The 21,731-nt window shown below is 42.6% G+C and overlaps 2 protein-coding genes and 1 long non-coding RNA gene across 8 annotated transcripts in view; 2 read left to right on the top strand and 1 right to left on the bottom strand.

Annotated features, from left to right (window-relative positions):
• Positions 1-4,349, top strand: part of B3GALNT1 (beta-1,3-N-acetylgalactosaminyltransferase 1 (Globoside blood group)) — a 28,191-nt gene extending 23,842 nt beyond the window's left edge. For 2 of the 5 annotated variants that reach the window (XM_083504468.1, XM_083504470.1), the window contains one exon: positions 1,182-4,349. In XM_083504468.1, coding sequence (XP_083360594.1) covers positions 1,182-2,208 — 1,027 coding nt within the window. In that variant the 3' untranslated portion in view covers positions 2,209-4,349. Of the gene's footprint in view, positions 1-1,147 lie in introns of all 5 variants that reach the window. The other 3 variants (XM_083504471.1, XM_083504469.1, XR_014526447.1) reach the window with 2 other exon arrangements.
• The window catches only part of LOC310707486, a 54,718-nt gene that overhangs the window by 22,947 nt on the left and 10,040 nt on the right, over positions 1-21,731 (top strand). The window contains exon 2 of the long non-coding RNA XR_014526501.1: positions 20,574-20,712. This is a non-coding gene — a long non-coding RNA (uncharacterized lncRNA). The remainder of the gene's footprint in view (positions 1-20,573; positions 20,713-21,731) is intronic.
• The window catches only part of PPM1L (protein phosphatase, Mg2+/Mn2+ dependent 1L), a 180,619-nt gene continuing 164,777 nt past the window's right edge, over positions 5,890-21,731 (bottom strand). For both annotated transcript variants that reach the window (XM_083504507.1, XM_083504508.1), the window contains exons 4-5: positions 21,042-21,203; positions 5,890-15,387 (exon numbers count right to left, since the gene is read on the bottom strand). In XM_083504507.1, the coding sequence (XP_083360633.1) occupies positions 15,041-15,387; positions 21,042-21,203 (509 nt within the window). In that variant the 3' untranslated portion in view covers positions 5,890-15,040. The remainder of the gene's footprint in view (positions 15,388-21,041; positions 21,204-21,731) is intronic.

Genomic DNA, 21,731 nt, shown 5'->3' on the forward strand with positions numbered 1-21,731 from the left:
GGAAAATAAGGCACGCAGACCCAGGCAAAAAGCCATATTGTGCAAAATGAGCTGAAGAGGAGCTTTATTTCACAAGGGCTGTCACACTGAAGACAGAACAAGCTTGTTTTCTCCTGCTCTGGAGGTTAGGACTCGAACCAGTGACTTCAAGTTACAAGAAAGGAGATTCCGACTAAACATACAGGAAAAAACTTTCTGACAGTAAGAGCTGTTCGACAGTGGGTTGTGGACTCTTCTTCCTTGGAGGTTTTTAAGCAGAGGTTGAATGGTCATCTGATACTTTAGTTGAGATTTCTGCATTGCAGGGGGGTTGGACTAGATGACCCTGGGGTCCCTTCCAACTCTTAAGATTCTATTTTGATCTGCAGGGCAGCAAACATCAAAGTTTTAAAACAATACAATTTAAAATGAAATAAAAGCATATCTCAAACATTTAAAGACAATTAGAAGTGTTTAGCATATCTAAAAACCATCATGCACTCTCACTAATTCCAAGGCTGCTGTGGCCAGTACAGTGGTACCTCGGGTTAAGAACTTAATTCGTTCCAGAGGTATGTTCTTAACCTGAAACTGTTCTTAACCTGAGATACCACATTAGCTAATGGGGCCGCCGCACGATTTCTGTTCTCATCCTGAGGTAAAGTTCTTAACCCGAGGTACTACTTCAGGTTAACGGAGTCTGTAACCTGAAGCGTCTGTAACCTGAAGCGTCTGTAACCCGAGGTACCACTGTATATTTCAGCCATCAAAGGCCTGGGTATTTAAATTTTAAAACAGGAATGTTTTAACATTTCTCCTGAAAGTCGATAAAGACGGAGACATCATATGCTCAGTCACTGTAGATACATTTATAGTCCCAGAATTTTATTATTGAATCTTGAGATGATGTATGCATTTGTTTTATGTGCAGCAGGATAAATGTGCTTATGCCGGGCCTCACCACTTACATGGACCACACTCATCAAAAGACATGTGAACTTGCCCAAGTTGCAATTTTTGTGCATTCCTAATAAGCCATAAAACAAATGGAGAGCAACTGTTTTCCTTTGATAGCATCACTTCTGGTATGAAGGTTCAGGTATACAGAATGCGAACGCCTGTGTTCTCCACGTAGTAATTTTCTTCTTCACTGGTTTTTCTTTTTCAGCAAAGTGTTTATTGCCCAGCTCTTCTCTCCATAGCTCAACAATCCTTTGGAAACGCAATCAAAAACTCCCGATTCTCTTTCTTCAGATTCAAGGACCGATGCCTTTGCTATCCTTGAGAAAAGTTTTTTTTGGTCTGTCCCTTGCCTCAGTCATATTCACAGCATGGTACATGGTCGTCCCCTCCAACAATGTGGTGGAATATAACAACTGGATGTATTTTTATGACTACGAGCCCATCCATAAGCAGGACTTCCTCTTTACGCTACGCGAGCGATCGAAATGTGAAGACAACAATCCGTTCCTCGTCATCTTGGTGACGTCACGGCCTACGGATGTGCGGGTAAGGCAGGCCATTCGAGTAACCTGGGGGTCTCAAAGATCCTGGTGGGGGAACCAGGTGTTGACGCTGTTTCTGTTGGGCAAAGGAGCAGAAAGCGACGACTTTGCAAGCTTATCTATAGAAGATGAAAGCATTCTTTATGGTGACATCATCCAGCAAGACTTCCTTGACACTTACAACAACCTTTCCTTGAAAACCATCATGGCTTTCAGATGGGTGACTGAGTTTTGTTCCAGTGCTAAATACGTTATGAAGGCAGATTCAGACGTTTTCATCAACACGGGCAACTTAGTGAAATTCCTTCTGAATTTGAATGCCTCGGAAAACTTCATTACCGGCTACCCTTTAGTGAATAGCTTCTCTTACAGAGGATTTTATAAGAAAACCTATATTTCTTACACGGAATATCCCTTTAGGAGGTATCCTCCATACCTCAGTGGACTTGGTTATGTCTTCGACACCAGACTGGCTGCAAAGGTTTATAAAATGATGGGTCATGTTAAGCCTATTAAGTTTGAAGATGTCTATGTTGGGATCTGTTTAAATATACTTGGTGTGAACATCTCCATTGCAGAAGATAAAGAACTCTTCTACTTGTACAAAATTGGCTTTGATGTTTGCAAGTTCAAGCACTTGATTGCCGTACATGGTGTATCGCCCCAGGAAATGGTTTCCTTCTGGCAGGAAATAACAAGAGAGACTTCACTTCTGTGCCAGTGATTCCATCCTGTTTTAAAACCCTGTTACTTTAAGCCTGTTTGCTCCCCAGCAGAGCAGGGGTGGGCAGATTTTAGGCTGTGTGTCGTCCCCCCCCCGAACCAAGAACTACTGTCAAGAGCCAGGAACAAAATCTGTAAGCACCTTCCAAGTCTACAAAATGTCTTTTCCCAAATGTGGTTCTCTAGCTGTTTGTTGGACTACAACTCCCATTATCCCCAGTCACTGGTCCTTGCTAGCTAGGGATGATGGGAGTTGTAGTCCAACAACAGCTGGAGACCCAAGTTTGGGAAACGCTGCTTTTAGAGGTTGAGGTATTTGATGCTCTCGCAGCTTCTGCAGTTTATACGACATAAATTTGTGAGGACTTTTGTGAAGCTAGGAAATGATTATAAGGAAAGTCTTATGCACCAGTGGACATGCACATATCGGACACTCAGCGGGGCCCATTATAGTTGCAATGTTCTGACCTTCTGCTTCTGCTTCTAGCCACCGTTAGAAGGGGGAGGCAAGACATTTGGGTGATTCAGCAGGAATGTCCTTTGCACAGCCTCTCCCAACCTGGTGCGCTCTAGAGGTTGTTGCGCTCATAGCTCGAACCATCTGTGCCCACCGGCCATGCTGGCTATGGCTGATGGGAGTCCATAACATTTGAAGGTCACTTTCAGAAATGTAAATATTAGTTGAGTAGTTGTGCTTAGTGCAATACTGACAGAGGCCTGCTTTGTGCACCACAGTAAGCCAGAGCAGGGCATACCATGACTCCATGAACATGCTGGTTGCCAGTGAGGAAGTCGCACTCGTTTTCCTCCTCCCTGGACCTCTTAGCTCACCGCAGGACGTGCTTTGGCTCAGCGTGTCATCCAAACCAGGGATCATGGTTAAGGTCTTTCAGTCGTGACCTGTAACCATAGATGGTTGTTAAGGAGGGAGGAACCTAACCAGGTTCAGGCAACATGCTAAACCAATCCATGGCTCCACTGCCATTTTGCGCTGTCCTAAAAAGCACAGGGAGGAACAAAAATGCCTATGGCCTCCTCCTCGCGAGCCATTGTTTTGGTGCTAAACCATGGTTTGAACTGGGTGCGTGGTGTGCAAACGTGGTCAGTGTGATAGCCTGTTACCACATAATGAAAGATACACTTTCTGCAAATGGGTTTGTGCATTCTGTTCCTCCTTTAAATAAATTTAGGGGAGGTATGTATTACAGCTCCAGAGAAGTGAAAAGCACTGAAATATAACAGTGGCTAGATAGTTATCCACTGCCGGTCATATCTTGACATATCTAAACCTCTTGTTTAGGTTTACTGCAGTACTTTTTTATTTTAATAAGTTTTTACTGGTGGTCTGATAGCTTTCAAATCACGGAACTTCCATCCATGGGAAACTCACTTGATTCCCTCATTAAAGGGAACCTCAGACAATAGGTCAACACTCAGAGGCGTACCTAGGCATTGGAGATACTTGACTCTCGCTGGTGAAACTTCCTGTCCTTCTCACATCACAGTACAAAGGTGTGCGTCCCCCCCCCCTTACCCTTATTCCAGATGCTTATTGAGACAAGTAGAATGGAGCGATTTCTAATGTGGCAATTGTGGTAACGTGATTGGGGGCGCATGCCGATACAGCTTCTTGCCAAGGGATCCTAGGAATGCCATTGTCGACGCTTCACTGCTTCAAGGCACATTTGGGATAAGATTCATTTATTTCTATAATTTACACACTGCCTTTCTGCTCTTAATCTGCACAAGCATCTAAAATGCAAAACAGCACAGTAGCCGAACCACTGCCATTCCTTTGAGAGCAGCAGTGATTTAAAAATGCACTGAGAGCCAGAACTAAATAAGTAAATGCCCACTGAACCATTCCGGAATCCTCTGCTCAATCTGGAAAAAGTTGTTCCTCCTGTGTGTTTTGGTAAAACGCTTATAGATATCCAACTACGGCGTGGTCCAAAACTCTTCCCAAGCTGCAAACCAGTGGCTTCAAATGTCATGTGATAGGTCATTTAGCTGTTGTTCTTAGGGTTATGTTTTGTTTTCTATAGTTCTTATAATGTTGCTGCTGTATTGTTTTTATATTATATCACTCCTTTGTGGATTTTGAATAACGGGAAAGTGAAATAAAAATGTATGTTGGCTCTGCCCTTGCCTCCGGTCATGGGGGGTGGGTCGTCTTCAGAACTCCAACTGGTCTTGCATTCTCAGGAGATCCCAAATGGGCGGGATCATACACAAAGAGGTAGGTTAATCACCTTTCATTACTGGACTCCAGTCTGTTTTCGTTTTGCATACAATTTTCTCTCCTGTCTTTTCTCCCCTCTTACTCTTTCCCAGTCACTTATGTGTCTCCCTGCTCCCCAGTGGCTTCCTCTCGTCTCACTTTCTATAGATCCCTCCCCTTCCTGCCTTTTCATCTCTCTCCTGCTTTCCTGCTCACTTCTAGGACTAACAGCTCCCGCTCCTGCTATCCCATTGCACCCTTTCTGACACAGCACCCACTCCCTTTGTAGCTTGCTTCATCTCTCAACTTCCATCTCTCTTCTTGCGCCCAAACTATCCTGGTTCCTTTGCCTCCTCTGTGTTATTCCTCTGCCACTCCTGTCCTCCCGCAACCCACCGCCTTGCAAGGACCTGACTCAGACACTTTTAACCACTGCATTCTTTGGCTGCTAGCTGTTCCCACCCTCCAGGATCCCCTCAAAATCTGTATTCAAATAAACACATTAATTAAGATGTTCTTGATTTTATTTTTACCTTTGGAGCGATATTTATTAGTGTTAGGACTTGGTATAAACTTATGTGGCTCGTGACCTCTCCTGGAAAGTTTCCCCAGGAAGAATGCAGTCCTTCGAGCTGAAAAAAGTTCCTCATCGTTGCCCCAGCAATTCCACTTACGACTCTTAAAACCAATTGTCTGTCCTTAGCGACATTAGCTTAGGATGCTGTTCCTTTTTTTGAAGGGACAGGGAACTCCTCCAACTTAATGTCACTTCAGAAAAAAAGCACATGGCCGTAGCTCATGACTAGTGGGAACTGCAACATAATCTTGCAGCGGATTAGCTGGAGAAGTTCTCCACCGCACACCCCAAGTTTGTGCATGTGTGTCTCCTTGGACCTTTCCGCCGATTCCCTTGGTTATGTGCTGGCTCATTCGCCAACTGCCTTTTTCTGCGCACCCCATCCTTTGTGTGGGGGCAGTGCATACCAATTGTTGCTTTCCCTATTTCCCTCCTCACCTTCCTGTTTCCCACCATCCCTGGGCGGTGTGAGGATAATCCACACGCATCTTTCAGAGCTGTTACCTAGCTAAGGCTGAGGTAACTTCCCTTCTGTTTTCTGTGTGTGTGTTCATGTGTGTTATTTGTGTGTTTCCTTGCTCTCCCCACCCTCTGAGGCAAATGTTTCTTGGAAGAGATAGCTCATTCCACTTTGTGAAGCCACGTTGTAGAAGTGTATTCTCCATGGGGTGCTCAGTTTTGCTGACAAACTGGAATGGCCAGGGTAGGAGATCAATCCAGTTTGCTGCTGGAGGGAATGACCATTTCTGGTGTGGGCTGTTTGCTTTCCTGATGCAGAACTCAAGCAGGGATCATAATCGTTTATTCCTGCATAGGACGAGGACGTGTGTGTATCAAAAGAAACAGCAAGACACCATAACCCAAAAGAGAAAAGAGGCTTGTTATTTATTTAAATATGCTCCTTTTATAGCCTTTATTTTTTATTTTAACCATACAACCAAAGCCTTCCCCCACTCCCAAATCAGTAGTTTACACTTCCTGTAGACATTAACATAGAATCTGCAGTTGCATGAAACATATATTCCTCACACATTTAAAAGGAAGGGGGGGGGGAAGCTACTTCTAACGCACACACTGAAAGATACAATGGTTGCCCACATCTAGAAGTGACAGAGCCACTTTTAGGTTATACTACAGCTAATGTTATATTTACATTTCGTTTGACCGTGTTTCAGATTGTCTCTTAGAGACAGATGTAGATTAAGTACAAAAGAAACCTACTAGTACCAAGAATTATGAGGTTTCACCAGTTCCTTCCTTTCTTGCGCATTATGGTCAAAAGTGCTGGGTTTGGATAGGTTAAAATGAGTTCAAATCATGATTTCAGTGTGCAGTTGTAGATGCCGCACTGGGTTTGTTTTTAAAACCAGCAAGAATTGCCTCCAGAATTCTTTCTGAAGTCTACCTTAAGATGTGCACAAGTGTGATGTGACAACAGCATCTATGTGCCGAGAAAGGTGTCTGTTCTCTGGCTTGGCTTACAACTCTTCAGCCTCATCTGGAAGAACCGATGGGCACAGTGTGCTTTCCTACATTAACATCTGCATACATCTCATGATGCAGTTATGCGTCTGTGTTTTTAAAATAACCGATGCCAAAAGATTAGCAAAGTAGAAAGCAGCTCTGTAGCTCTTCCAGATTTGGCTCCCTTATTTCACATTAAAAAGGCCTTGAGCTCCTATTGATTGGCTTTGGCGAAAATGGCATCGAACACCCTTGTGCTCTCAATTCAACAATGTAAGAAACGTGTTCCGATAGGGTGCCTTGCAGAGAGAGAAGCATTCCTGTTAAACCAGAGTAAGTGGTCTCTTAGGTCCTACTGCATGGAGAATGAGTTGGTCCACCAGGACTGTAGCTCACTGGTCAAGCATCTGCTTTACATGCAGAAGGTCTCGGGTTCGATTCCCAGACTCTCCAAACAGGGCTAGGAAAATACCTTGTTGGAAACCCTGTGGAAGCTGCGGACAGCCAGTGTAGACAATATGGGCTAATGGCTTGACTCAGTAGAAGGTAGCTTCCTATGTCTCTCACCCATTCCATTTGCTTGTGAGTCACCTCAGTGGCTCTGAGAATCTAGTGGTGCATTATTCACCAACCCTTTCCTGAGTCCAAGTTAGTGTAGACCCATTATTATTTTTTTTCCAGAAGGGAGTAGGGACTGTGACTTAAACTGCAGCCGTAGTAAATAATTTAAGACTGCAGCAGTGCTAGGTTTTATGAAGTGCCAGGGCAAAGAGGTTTACTTTTGGCCTGGGTATCTTTTAAGTATTAATTGTTCTGATTGTGGATAAGTGCCAGACTTTTCGCTGAAAACCTGCCAGAACCTTTTACTTACTTAAAGAGTGACTGGGTCATACGTAACCCTAGGACTACGGAGAGAGGCTTGGCAGCAGCTAATGTTGCTTTTAAACAATACTCTGCAATTAGGAGCAATTTCTTCTGAGAAATTATTTAAGGCAGACACATTTATGGCTGGAAAAATTAAGATATGGCCACAACGTTAAGAGAAGCGGCTCCAGCAAAAGCCACTTTCCCCAGCCATGATACTCATTTTTTAATGAAGTGTTGCATTCTGGAAGCTAAAAACATGTTGGGCTGATGCCCCTGTTTAGTCACACTGAAATTAAAGTGACAGTATTGCTTTACTGAATATTAAGAACAAGTTTAAATTCTAGAAAATCAGCTGTGTGAAGAAATCAAGAGTATGATGTTTTAAACAATACTACATGATGAATACACCTGTCTACCTTCGCAGATGCCTTTTGTTCTACATGAAAGAACATGCTTCTTCTAAGGTGGTGGCTGTTTTTAAAATCACCTTTTGAATCGACTCGAAGGTTTTCAACTGAATAATTTAAAAATTAGCTAAACTTTACAGTCTTGTCCTATCTAGATCCTACTTTCTTGCTGCATTTCTATATTGTCTTAAATGTTCTACTCCACATGTTTATCTCGAATGGAAGAACAATTACTCTACAGCAATTGCAATGTCACATTAATAGCAATCTGCTGGGGCAGATGCGTATGGACTCTGCTACTTAAAATAAATTATAGGGTGGGTGGGTGGGTGTAGATATATGCACATATGAATGTTTTTGTGGAATCATTTTCAATATCTCGTTCCACAATTTAAACACACCTGCCTTTCAAAAGACAAATCCACTTATAGTACCAGAGCAAATGTTTGTCATTAAAAAAAAAAGCATCCACTAAAATGCCTCAGAACCACAAGTTATGGTTAGCTGAGCTTTCAGAACAGGGCACAAATGATGGTTTACATTCCAGAGCTGCAGCAGGGGTGCCAACATGAATAAAATATTGTGGGGGCCCAGATATGCCCCACCCCCACATAAACGATCATATGGTGCGGTGTGCACACACCATTTGAATGGCAATGCCCATCAACTTTGGGGGGGGGGGTCCTACTCAAATGTTTTACTGCGGGGGCTGAAGCCTCCACAGCCCCTAGGAGTTGGCTCCTATGAACCCCTAATAATTTTGGTTGGATCATGTAAGTTATGTGAGGGGGACTATGGGAACTCATTAGGTCAGCTTTGCACCCTAAATGTTGGAAGCCCATTGTCCATGCTGAATGTGCACCCATGCGCTCATGTCTAGGGAAATCATAGAATTGGAAGGTACCCCAGGAGTAATCTACTCCAGCCCCCTGCAATACCCAGGACTGCATGGAGTATGCACAGGGTAAACAGGAAGTACACCATGCACTGGTACATGCAATTGCCACAAAGAGAGATCCAAAATTTATAGCCATAATTATATGTACCACTGTACTTTACATCTTGCACTATGCCCTTTCTAGGTGCACATGAACCAATAACTGAAGCAACTATGTACAGTGGTACCTCGGGTTACAGACGCTTCAGGTTACAGACTCTGCTAACCCAGAAATAGTACCTTGGGTTAAGGATGAGAACAGAAATTGCGCAGTGGTGGCACGGCGGCAGCGGGAGGCCCCATTAGCTAAAGTGGTGCTTCAGGTTAAGAACAGTTTCAGGTTAAGAACAGCCCTCCAGAACGAATTAAGTTCTTAACCCGAGGTACCACTGTACTACCATGTGAGCCACCCTGATTTTAACCTTGTAAATCCCAGTCAAAGTGAACACTTTAATAGCCCATTGATTTCAAAAGGAGAAATGAAACATGTTCAACTCTATTAAAATCAATGCGGCTAATAAAAAAAAAAGTTTCATTTTGGCTGATCATGACCATAGATTTCAATGGGGCTGAATCACATCTGTGTTTCTATAGGTTGTGCACCCAAAGTACCGTCTTCTACATATTGTGCCACCACTTTTAAGAACATTTCCGGATCTAGATGCTTTCAGTGATTACACAATAAATGCTGATGGACTATCCCTACAATCCAGGGAATGATGTGCACATTGTATATACCATAATGCTCTAAATCAAGGCTGGGGAACCTGTGGTCCTCTAGACGTTGGGACGTCCATCAGTCCCAATCAGCATGGCCAACCGTCTGAGTTGACAGGAGCTGCAGTCCAACATACGGAGGGCCAGAGCTTCCCCACCCATTTTCCAAACCATGTCATTCCCAGGGAAATGCATGCCCAACAGGCTTAGATACACATAGCTGCATTCCTCTTTCCTAATAAACTAGATTGGTTAAATACCTTGCATGATTCCAGTCTACAATTGGATGCACTTCTCTTTACAGAATACTTGTAGTTTCCTAGATCTCACCCCTGTGCAAACCCACTATTTAAATCCATTTTCACATCAAACACATTTATTATTTTCACATCAACTGTAAATGGTCATATTTCCTACCGTTTCTTAATTCAGTATGAAAACATTGTTCGCTTTCTCAGGTCCCACATAGCCATAAAGCTAAACTATATTTAGACTGATGAATAATAAGGAAGTGGAAACATAAACTGAAGAGGATTTACAAGTCATTGTTGGCACTAATCATGGTTATATATTAACACGTGCAGTGGGCATAGAATGGTTAGGCTTGTGTTATACTAATTCCACTAATCTTTCCAAACAAGACCCATTGTTTGGGTCCCAAACAATGCCTGCTCCCCTAGAAGTCGTTACCATGGTTAAGGCAACTTATTTGCCTCTTCAGCCTTTCTGCTTGCAAGATAACAACAAGGTTATCCTTGCTGGTTTCAATACTGCCTCCTTAGATCTCATCTTACAACAGAGCTTCATTCAGCAAACTAAACCATGGTTTCACTGTATGATTGTGATCTTCACTAGGGTTAAGGCAACGATCCATGGTTGATTATTATGTTTGTACTGCGCTAAAATGGAATTAGAAAATCACTGAGATAGCTCTCAATAAGTCAATGCAGCGAATTCCTGACACATGTAACAGGTATGAGTTGTAAACTTGGGTCTAAAAGCACCATTTAGTAATCTGGTATAACTCTTTGAACTCATGTCCCATTTCCCCTCTTTTCTTTTTTAAAACTAAGAAGGCATTTTTCCTATTATTGAGTGTGTGGCAATGAACTATCTCAAAACGTCCTTGCATATATGATAGGAATTAGTTTCAAATTCTCCAGATGTGGTTATGCAAGTCATGTTTCTGTAGAAGTATTATTTCTCAAGTCAAGCAATTTCTGCTCTCCCATTAAGCCATGCTTGTTGGGTGCTTATTTCCTTATGTAGGAGCCTTTCCTACAAGAAGAAAACTGTAAACAAGTCTATAAATATTCGTTTGAAGCCATTAATTCCTAATATACGGTGTGAGACAATTTTTCTTTATGCCTAGCTGGCTGGGCAAACGAGGCCTTTTTAAACACTTGACTGAATCTAACCTGTGTTCTGTAATTGTTTGCAGACTATTGCCTTTTCACAATGAGCTTTCCCCTCCTTAGATGTTTAAAAAATGGCTTTGAACAGAATGCAAATTAACAAACATGCAGGTTTCCGTGATAACCCAATTATCTTACACACTGATGATAAATCACCATTTCCTCTTGCTCATTTTGATCTATGCTATGTATAATATCTTCTGGACTTGTAACAAAAATTAATACCTGCTAGCTATCAAGTTTTGTAAAGATCCCACATACTTCAATTTTCTGATCAATAATCAAGATCGGGATGAGATATACAGTTCAGTTATTTCTTCCTCTAATACATTTAATGGTTTGTAAAGCTCGTATCAATGACCTAAATTTCCTACATTTTTAAAATGTCACAGTTCCAAGAATTCAGCTGCACCTAAAGTAGTAGGCTACTGACTAGTTTTGTTTCTTACTAATGTTTTTTCCCACTTTTATTATATATATATTTTTGAATTGTACCCCCCTCTCTCCCTACTTTCATTGTACCTTTATCCTGCTTATGAATGGAAGTCTTACTGGACTCACATCAAGGCTGCTGAGCAAATCTGCACCTACTTGGGTTTTCCATAGCAATACACTGCCAGCTGCTTCCACATCACTAAACTGGGCCCCCTCTTCCTATTTCAAAGCAACAAGTGAGTATCACATATCACAGTTTTTACTCACCTTACCTCACACAGCAACTAAGTGAAAGCCAGCATTACAGGAGCCTAAAAGATTTAAGTGCCTCTTGAAAATAAAACCAAGTAGTGAAATTACCGGGAACCTGGCACAGGGCCTTCTCGGCAGTGGCACCCACCCTGTGGAATGCCTTTCCATCAGACGTCAAGGAGACAAACAACGATACAACTTTTTAAAGGCGTCTGAATGTATGATGTTTTATTATGTTTTTATATGTGTTGGAAGCTGACCAGAGTGGCTGGGGCAACCCTATAAGATGTGTGGGGTATAAATAGTAAAAAATATTATTATTAGGAAGGCAGGCCTTGGAAAGCTGTTTTCAATGCCATGGTCAGTTGCACTTGTGAAAAGCAATGGATCACAAAAGCCAATGTGATCTCCAGTTAGGGAAGGGGCAGGTAGGGGATGCCAGCAGATATTGGCAGAGGCAGAGAACACCCATGAAGTATGCCATGCATCAAAGGATTACAACAAAGGAAGAATTGGCCAAGGCTGAAAAAGATGCCAAGTGTGACAATGGGAAGGTTAAAAAGGCCATTAAAAGAGTGAGGTTATGGATGGTCCCTCGCCAACATCTATCAATGTTTTACAACAGCATCTCGTTCTTTTGCCACTGCATAGAATAAGGATTAGCCCAAGGTTAAGTGAGATTATTGAAAACAGTTCTTTGCAGGAAGTGAATAGCACTTCTAGTTTTGATTCTGCTCCCACAGAAATGTGAGGCCAACCCTTTCAATGACCTCCACTGAATCTGGTTGCTTATATCCTTTATCTACTCTTACAACAAATGTGCCAGCCCAATTAATCCTCCAAAACAAAATCCTGGCCTGATCACCATGTGGACTGGCACCCCGAACTCAAGCTCAGTAGTAGAGCAACGGCTTTTCACGCAGAACATCAGATCCAATTCCCTGCATCTCCAGGAACAGCAGGGAAAAAAGCCCTGGAGAGCAGCTGCTGATTAGTGCAGACAGTGCTGAGCTACATGGACTGATGGTCTGACTCAAGTCTAAGGCAGCTCCTATGTTCCAATCTAAAAGATCCTGGGCAGAGCTGGTATCCTTGGGCACTGATTTGATGCATGCTGTTAACCCCCAGAGCCCTCTGCCTCTATCTCTTATTGCAAGGAGAATGCATTAAGAGTCAATTGTACTTTGCTAAAAGCATTGGAGCCATTCATTAAGTCATTCAGTTAAAGGAGCTATTATTCCACATTAATATAGGAGGGCAGCAAGATAGGGGCAGGGATAAGGACTTTGTTTGTATTTACCTGCCCAAGTGGTCTGACACCGGAGTTCATTTGTTTTGAGAGTGCACACAATATACCATAATTGAAGACAAGGGCAAGAAATAAGAGACCAGAAGGGTGAAATACACACTTTGCGTATCTTAATCCCTTGGTGTGTTATTTGCAAGACACTCCTATGTTTCAGGGAAAGTAAAGGACACCTTCCTTGCTGCCATTGAGGGGCATGGGTTATCTGTCCTATGTATACCTCCGGGAGGGATGAGGAGGAACCTATAACCTTCCAGGTGTTACTACTTTCCAGCTCCCATCATCTGGCCAGCATGGTCATGATGGGCATTTGAGTTCAACAACACCTGGACAGCTACAGGCTCTCCAGATCTATAGCAAATGAAGAGAGAGAGACTGCGCAAATGGCACTTCCAGAAGTGCTAAAGTCTAGCAATAGCCCACCTACTAATGCACATTCACTAGAACCTAGTGGCCATGCTCTAGTATGTGAATGGAGGCCTTCTCCTTCACTTCCATCAGAAGCGAAATGGCTCCTAACATGGCGTTCTCCACTATATGTACTCAAGTTTCGCTCTTCATAGAAGAGAATGGGAATCCCTTGCATGCATATGGCTTTGAATTATAGCTTACTAACCAGACCCAGCAGCCCACATGTCTATGGTCCATCCTTCCTTCCTTCCTTCCTTTTTTTTAGAGGGCAGCAATGCTACACAGGTGAACCAGGGTAGCACCCACCCACCTTTCTTCAGCTCACGGAAACATACAGTTTGCTCTGCACATGCACATCAGAGCCAGCAGAAACAGGCAGGAGTTCACTGACCGCCAAGTGCGTTTAAAGCAGTTCAATGGGTAGCCCGGAATCAGAACCCTGCTGAACAACAAAGTGTCTCTTGTTAAGCTATGGTGACGTTTATGAAGGCAGCACCACTCCCCTGGCCCACCTGCCCATTTCCTCGACCATGGAGCTATCAGGTGATGAGCATTATGGGGGATTAAGTAGCCAGGTCACACCTACATTATTAATCAATACTGGGATTGGAAAGGTCCATTTTCTATGGCAAAGCATATGATATTCAGAGGCTCCAAAATATAGCTATACATAATCAACACTTTTGATTCCTTAGGCTGGCTTTTGATTATTTACATAATTAAATACCCAGGCCACCAGAATTATTTTACCCTTGTCCATCTTTTTTCTTTCTTTTTTTGAATTAAGCTTCCATTCCACTGAAAAGCTGGTGGTGGTGCGTGTGTGTGCACGTATGTGTGTGAACTAGGCAGCAAGTTCACATTTCAGCTTGTTCGCTTCATCAACAACCCTGCCTTGTATCTGAACACACGTTGATAACAGAATGAAAATAATATTCTGTGCTAAACACTCAGCTGACTTCCACAGGATCTTCATACCCCCAGCCCTTACAACAATCAATGAATGCTGTTTGTGCAATTTTTCCCAAGGAGCATGGACCTCAAAAGCTACCTGCTGGATGGAATTGAAAACAAGGCAAAGCACCATTAAAGGCATGCACACAGACAGAAGAAACAGACAGCTGGAGAAGCTCCAGAGCTCCTCCTTACTTATGTGGCAGGAAGGATGTTTACCTATGAAATGAGGGAGAAGGGTGGCCTGTTGTGTGCCCAGCAGGCTCCCTCCTTCACCTCCTCCTATGAAAAGACAGATCAACAGTTACAAATTTGTTTGCTACCCACCCTCCTACTTCTGCAGTTTAGCAGGGCTTGGGGACAGAGAGCAATAGCATTAAAACAGAGCGCATGCCGGGGTGGAGATAGTTACAATGGTGAAAGTCCTGTGTCGCTTCCATCAATTGCTCACAAGCCATTCTTGTCTTGCCCCGGTCGTGCCATTCCCAAGTTGAGCTCCTGGGCAGATGACTAAGAAATCACAGCTGTTCAAAATAGCCGAAGCAGGAGTTGATTAGCCTTTGAGAATGGGAGAATTTATCCTTAAAAGAGCTGGAGAAAAGAAAGCAAGCATGAGCTTTTTTTTTTTTTTAAACCCCCACACAATGGTTTTAAATGCGTTTGCCACATAGCTCTGCTTTTAAAAAAAGAAAGAAAGGAAAGGAAAAAATGTGATTTCTTTTTCCTCTTTTCTTTTTGGATGTACAGTCTTAATGCTAATATACTTGCTACAGCTGTCTACCATGTTGAAGTGTAAAGGTTTGATGAAGGAGTTCGCTGAGAGAGAGAGAGAGAGAGAGGCAGAAAGATAGGAGAATTATTATTATTTTTTCACTGGTCTTCTGTTTTACTGCTACTCTTGAACTTCACCACCATGACTGTTATGTTGTCAGGGCAGCCTCTGTAAAATGACTGCAGGACTATACTCTTGGCTCCAAAGTGTGGCTCATCCAAGCGTTCTTTGATGAACCGTACGGCCTCCTCGTTGCTGAAAGCATCCCACAGCCCATCAGATGCTAAGATCATGAATTCTGGCTGAAGTTTGTCCAGGTCAAAGGTTAGGATATCTGGGTCAGGGATGACAACGTTCAGATTTTTCAGTGGGTAATCTCCAAGGGAGCGGGACATGGCCAGAATCCCCTGAACACGCCAGGAACCATTAAAACTGATGAAGCCACCTGGAGGGAAGAAAAACAAACAAACAAACACACATATTGTATTAAATTGCTTCTGCATGAGGTTGTTCTCAGATGCTTCTGTGCCTCTGGGCTGTAAAACTAGTTAGAAAACAGAGAAATTGTTTTGCTTTGCATTTCTTATTGCGATTTTTCTTTCCCAAGCACTCCTCACATTTCAATGCCCCCTTCCTTCCTTCCTTCCTTCCTTCCTTCCTTCCTTCCTTCCTTCCTTCCATTCCCCATAATACACCAGTGTCTCTGCTGCTAAGACGTAAGGAAGGAAAAACTCCTCAGGGAAACCATTTAGGAAACGTGAAGCTAAGAGTGAAGTTTCCTTCTTTGGAGAACCATTCCATTATAACTATACTTCCTGTGCTTCGATTCAATGAAAACTTTAAAGAAAGGAAAACACGCCACCATTGCAAGGTACTATTATAGGATGTGTGTATGTGTGTGTTAGCTTGAATGTGATATTTGAAATCACCCCTAAGCTTGTCGTTTTGTATCCACAAGATGGGATTCTACTAAAGTGGTAAAGCCAGTCTTTCCTTTTTTTAAAATAAAATATTTATTGAAGTTTTACAATTTTTATCAGACACAACAATGCAAACAAACAAAAAGAAAAAGAAAAACAAGTATAATTTCAAAACCTTATTTTCTTAAAACTTACTTCCCCGACCTCCTCATACCTCCCCTTTCTGCATTCCCATTTCAGATATTATATTCAGCAAATCCTCACCCTTAATTTTATCCAGTTGTCACCCTTTCTTTTCTTTTAGGTAAAGCCAGTCTTTCTGTCAAGTTATTGGCTGTAGGCTGTTGTGTTATCTCTTTGCATGACTAAAGAGTACAAGTGACTGGTTGCCATAGAAATTACCGTATTTTTTGCTCTATAACACGCACCAGACCATAACACGCACGTAGTTTTTAGAGGAGGAAAACAAGAAAAAAAATATTCTAAACAAAATTGTGGATATATGATTTTTGTGGTTCATGCTGTGGCCACAGACATGTGATCTGACAGTGAGTTTGGAGTAGCCCAATGCAAAAATCCTGAGGATCCATGTGGATCCATGCTTTGTAACCACGGAGGAGGGAAGGAAGGGGAACCATGGATCCTCTGCTCACGACTGCAGCAGATTTCCCCCCCCCCCCCCGCAGGCATTTGCTCCATAACACGCACAGACATTTCCCCTTACTTTCTAGGAGGAAAAAAGTGAGTGTTATGGTGCAAAAAATACGGTAATAGCTGGAGATGTTTTCAGAAGATGGGCTAAAGAGGGCAGGCCTTCTTCCTGTTCCCTGGCTGGTCTTGTCCATCTATGCTGAATCCAAAGCTATGACTTTATGAACCCCAAGAAAGAAAAGAAAGAAAGAAGGAAGGAAGGAAGGAAGGAAGGAAGGAAGGAAGGAAGGAAGGAAGGAAGGAAGGACCCTAATTGTGGGACAAGATTTGTTGGGATGTAAACAGATCCTAACCATCTTACATTCAGCCTGTATATATGTTTATATAAAAACTTTATATTAAAAAGACGCCACAGTCTCTAGTGACTCTCATTCTAAAGAAACCAAATGCAAGGTATGTGTTGGCACCCTGAACTGTGCATGTTGGGTGTGCATAACAATGCCTGTAAGGTCGAAATTACAGCTTCCTCCTGATTTGAAGATGCTCTCAGAAATGAAACTCATGAGTTGAAGTTCTCTCTCGCTTCCAGCTCATGATGTCACTACATGGCATTTCTGCTCTTCCTCACTTGATTTCACTGGCTGCTGCTGCTGCTGGCAAGGTAACACACCTGCTGGTGCTGCAAATATTCCTAAATATCAGTAGGAGGGGAAGACAGGGAGGAGGAGGAGAACTTAACATCTGCATCATTGCTGCTACCATTGTCTCATGGGTAACACCCCAAGGCTGGACTCCTATGCACATTGTTTCTTAGATCCATTGGATTAGTCCATTAAAAAAGAAAGGAAGATGTACTGTGAGAAGAAATACATATATATATATTGAGTAGCATGGTTAACAGAACCTGCATGAATGGACTGTGAAGATGATCTCCTTGGAGTTATTTCATCCATTTTATGCTATGTATTTTGAAATCCATTTTGCAATACCCAAACATTGCTACAAGGAGTTGGGTTGTGTCAGTATCCAAGCCAATGCTATTGAAATGGTTGTCACATAAATTCCTGAAGGCAAGTACATCCTTACATGTTTTGTATTTTTTTTTGTTTGTTCGCCAAATAGATATGACAAATTGCTGAACAGCAAGAAAATATCAGCCTTTGTTTCTGACGTTTGCCATACAGTGATGTGCTCAGGCAGCCTGTCTCCTAGCTCTAACCAAGCCCTCTTTCTCCCTTCGGTACAATTCAAGAAGAGGTTCGCACACATTTAAAAAGATTTATGAAGGCGGTGCCACATCAGATACACACTTGTAAAGACCAAAATCTCACCCTGGGGCAAAAAGGAAAGGAAATAACACAAATGAAGTTGATCCTCCTTCTCCTCAAGGGTTCTTGGTGGAGCTGTAATGCAATGATCCAGAAAAGTCTTTTAAAAATAATCACCTCACACTTCAGAGTTCTAGGAAGGAAAAGGGGGGAACGTTCTGGGTACAAACAGCAGGGGGGAAGGACTCCAGCCATTTGCAAAATTCCATTACCGTATTTTTCGCTCTATAAGACGTACCAGACCACAAGACGCACCTAGTTTTTGGAGGAGGAAAACAAGGAAAAAAATATTCTGAATCTCAGAAGCCAGAACAGCAAGAGGGATCGCTGCGCAGTGAAAGCAGCAATCCCTCTTGCTGTTCTGGCTTCTGTGATAGCTGCGCAGCCTGCATTCGCTCCATAAGACGCACACACATTTCCCCTTACTTTTTAGGAGAGAAAAAGTGAGTCTTATAGAGCAAAAAATACGGTACATTCTGTGACTGCCTTCAAACAGGATCCACAGGATTCCCATGGCTCTGCATATGTTTAAGACAAAACTTTTTTTGTTTGTTAACTTTGCTGCATTAAATGTTGACTCTGTAGCTGGCCTCCTTTTGCAATGTCTTGTTTTGAAATCTTCAGATAATATTTTAGTTTCCTGTTGCTTTGAATTGTATACTTTATATTTGACTTCCTTCTCTAATGTTTTATTCTGGATTGTTTTATTTGACGTTTTAATGTAGGTTGTAAACTGCTTTGAGATTCCTGCCCCCCCTTAAAAATTTAAAGCGGAATAGAAATGAAATTAACAACAATGCATGTAGCTCCCTTTGCCTGCAGCAAAGAGTTGATATTCATTGGTTTCCCCTCCTCCCTGACCCATCTTTACAGGATTGCTTTTGCTTTTCCAAGCCTCGACAGCCACCTCTTATGCACGGAAAGTGGCTTTCTGCTGCCTCTGTGAAGCAAAGGCTGAAATCTCAACAAAAAACATGTGGTGTTTGCCTGCGGCTGGATGAGAAGCATTTCCTTTTAGAAAAAAAGTTCAGGTTTCTGCCTTTGAAAGAGCACTTCGAAATCCTCATTACAAAACCAAACATTGTGCACTTCAAGCTTCTGCTTAAGAGGGAGGTTTTTTAAAAAAAGGTTTTTGGCACTGCTGCATGTTGGGCTCACGTCAAAACGACCCGAAAATTCAACATGAATAAAAAGTATATTCATATCAGGAATATTCAGTTTTTGCAAACTGGAGCTCCACACCTCAGCACACCTTTTACAGCTCCATGTGGCCTGCGTGCATGGCATCAGTCTACATGGATTCCCAAAGGAAACAAAAAACCAGCTCCCTTGTATATGTGTGATCACAAAGTACGTCAGTGAACAAAGCCTACCCCCTATTCTAATTACATAAAACTTAAATTGGTACAGGAAGCCCTTTGTTCTTCTGGTCCAGCAGAATTCAGTGGCCAAGCTGTGGAAGATGAGCAGCCAATCCTAACAAATGCATATTTTTGCTAGTGAGCATGAGAAGGAGCTAACACCAGAGAGCTGCATTGCTAATAGGCAGATACTCAAACCATAGAAATACAATTGATAGAGAGGGCTCTGTGTGATGTCATTTCCCCTCCTTTCCTGGAGAAAGAGCATATAGTACTTCCTGTTCCTCCTTCTCCCTTTGACCAGTGCTGGAGGCAAACATACCTCTGCTTGCCCCAGTTTTAGGCACATGCCTGAAGCTGGTTATACTGTAAATACAGTGGTGCCTCGCAAGATGAAATTAATTCATTCCGCAAGTTTTTTCGTCTAGCTAATTTTTCGTCTTGCGAAGCACGGTGTCGGAAAAGTTTTGGAAAAGCTTCAAAAACCGCCAAAAACCTCAAAAAAGGCTACCACACCGCGTTCTATGAGTTGCTCCTCGAAGTCAAGTCGCAACTGTATTAAGGGTGTTAAGAAAAAGAAAACAAACTTGCAAAAAACGCAAGACGCTTTCGTCTTGCGAAGCAAGCCCATAGGGAAATTCGTCTTGCGAAGCAGCTCAAAAACCGCAAAACCCTTTCGTCTAGCGAGTTTTTCGTCTTGCGAGGCATTCGTCTTGCGGGGCACCACTGTATAAGAATTTTGCCTGCATAGATTTGCTGCTGTCTTTTCTGTGAACCAATGTAAATAAATCTTGTTTTTAAACTTACTTCACAAGTTGTTAAGCTGGGTTAGAAGGGGGAAGCCCACTTACTTCATTAGCTGGACTTGAGCAAAACAAGGTTTTACAGTCTAATTCCTATACCTGTTACTGCTTGCACATACAGGAAGGCACTGCTCAAAGCAGGCAAATAAGCAGTAGCTGTTAAGGAAAAACAAGGGCAGGGCCAAGGGGCACCGTGGATTGACAGTGAGGACCCTGTCAAGGTATTGATCTCAGCAGCTGCCTGGTGATGTCTGGCACCATTGCTGCCCATAAAAATAAATTTAAAAAGGAACAACTCCCTCACCTACCCCGCCTTCCCAAACAAGGCCAATACAGCATACAGAGAGAAAAATAACATAAAAGTTGCATTTCCAAAGCAGCAGGAGTTCTTTCAGCTGATTATTTAAGTGAAAATTTTAGAATATTCATCTCTTTAATGAAGCCTCCTCTTCTGGATTACAATAATCAGGTTCAAATGTTAATTGCTAATAGGTGCTCTGCTGTTAAAAGACTACTTTGTGCTCTCTCACCAGTGTATGGAATCTACATTTTCTTCTCTTTCCCACAGAGAACTATTGCCTGCTCTGAATGAATCGTTATTACAGGACATAACGCAGCATTAGCCAGAAGAGTCACTGGTTTTTATCCATTCTGAACTGGAAGCTTCAAGTTGTTGTTTTTCTCTCCAATCAAGCTACCAGAGTTTTGTGTGTGCATCTTTCTATGTTGTGTGAATTTCTATGTTGTGTACCACCCTGTGATCTTTGGATGAAGGGCGGTATACAAATTTAATAAAGAATAAAAGAATAAGCAATCTCTAGTCCTGGCTTCTCCAACCTAGACTACTGCTAGACTACAAGTCCCATTAGCTACAGGCCATACTGGCTGGCTCCAGCCTCTCCACTCCCTGAGGAGAAGCTCCATACAGCCGTATTTCCAAAAATGCAAACAACATCTTCCCGCCAAGTTTATTACAGTATATAAACCCACAGTATATAAGGCCCACAGAAGTAAACACCAAACTTTATAAGCTTACCGGCTCTTTTAATCCTCTTCCTCTCCTTGAGCTGGTAGGGCTTGTGATCGTGCGACAAAGGGATAGCATTGCCATCCTTATCGCACAAGACGCCCCTCGAATCCCCAACGTTGGCCACCGTGAGCTCCTTATCTGACAGCAACGCAATCAAACACGTCGTACCTGAAAGGGGCAGAGGAGCAGGGACGGAGAGAGATGAAGAGAGCATCAAGACAATGGAGCGGAAATCACTACTGCTCACGTCAACACTTTCTCCCCCCCCGCAAAAAAAACTGTGTTATCTGCATTCAGCAGCCATCAGAAACAGCAGCTGTGTTTGTATCTGAACAAAACATCTAGTACTCCGATGACAGCCTATTTAATGACACTGATCAAATCTGACAGTCAATTTCTTCCCTGCACAATATTTCTAGTATATCTGATTTTGGGTTGGCATTACAGGGGTCAGTCCTCCGGCACAGCACTTCTCACCTGGCTTATCATTCAGGTGTAATTTTAAATGGCAGGAAATCACATTATATATATATACACACACACACCTTCTCACGGTATATAAAGACTGCCCCTTGTTTTTGGGGGACACAAATGCATGGGAGACTTGCAAAAACGCGAATGGCACCTTGCTGTGTGTGGTAAAGGACACGAGGAAACAGCTTCTAAATTACGAAAGGCAGAGGGAAATATATTCCC

Source organism: Podarcis liolepis (assembly GCF_965112155.1).
Source record: "Podarcis liolepis genome assembly, chromosome: 5".
In the NCBI taxonomy this organism is placed as follows: Eukaryota; Metazoa; Chordata; class Lepidosauria; order Squamata; family Lacertidae; genus Podarcis; species Podarcis liolepis.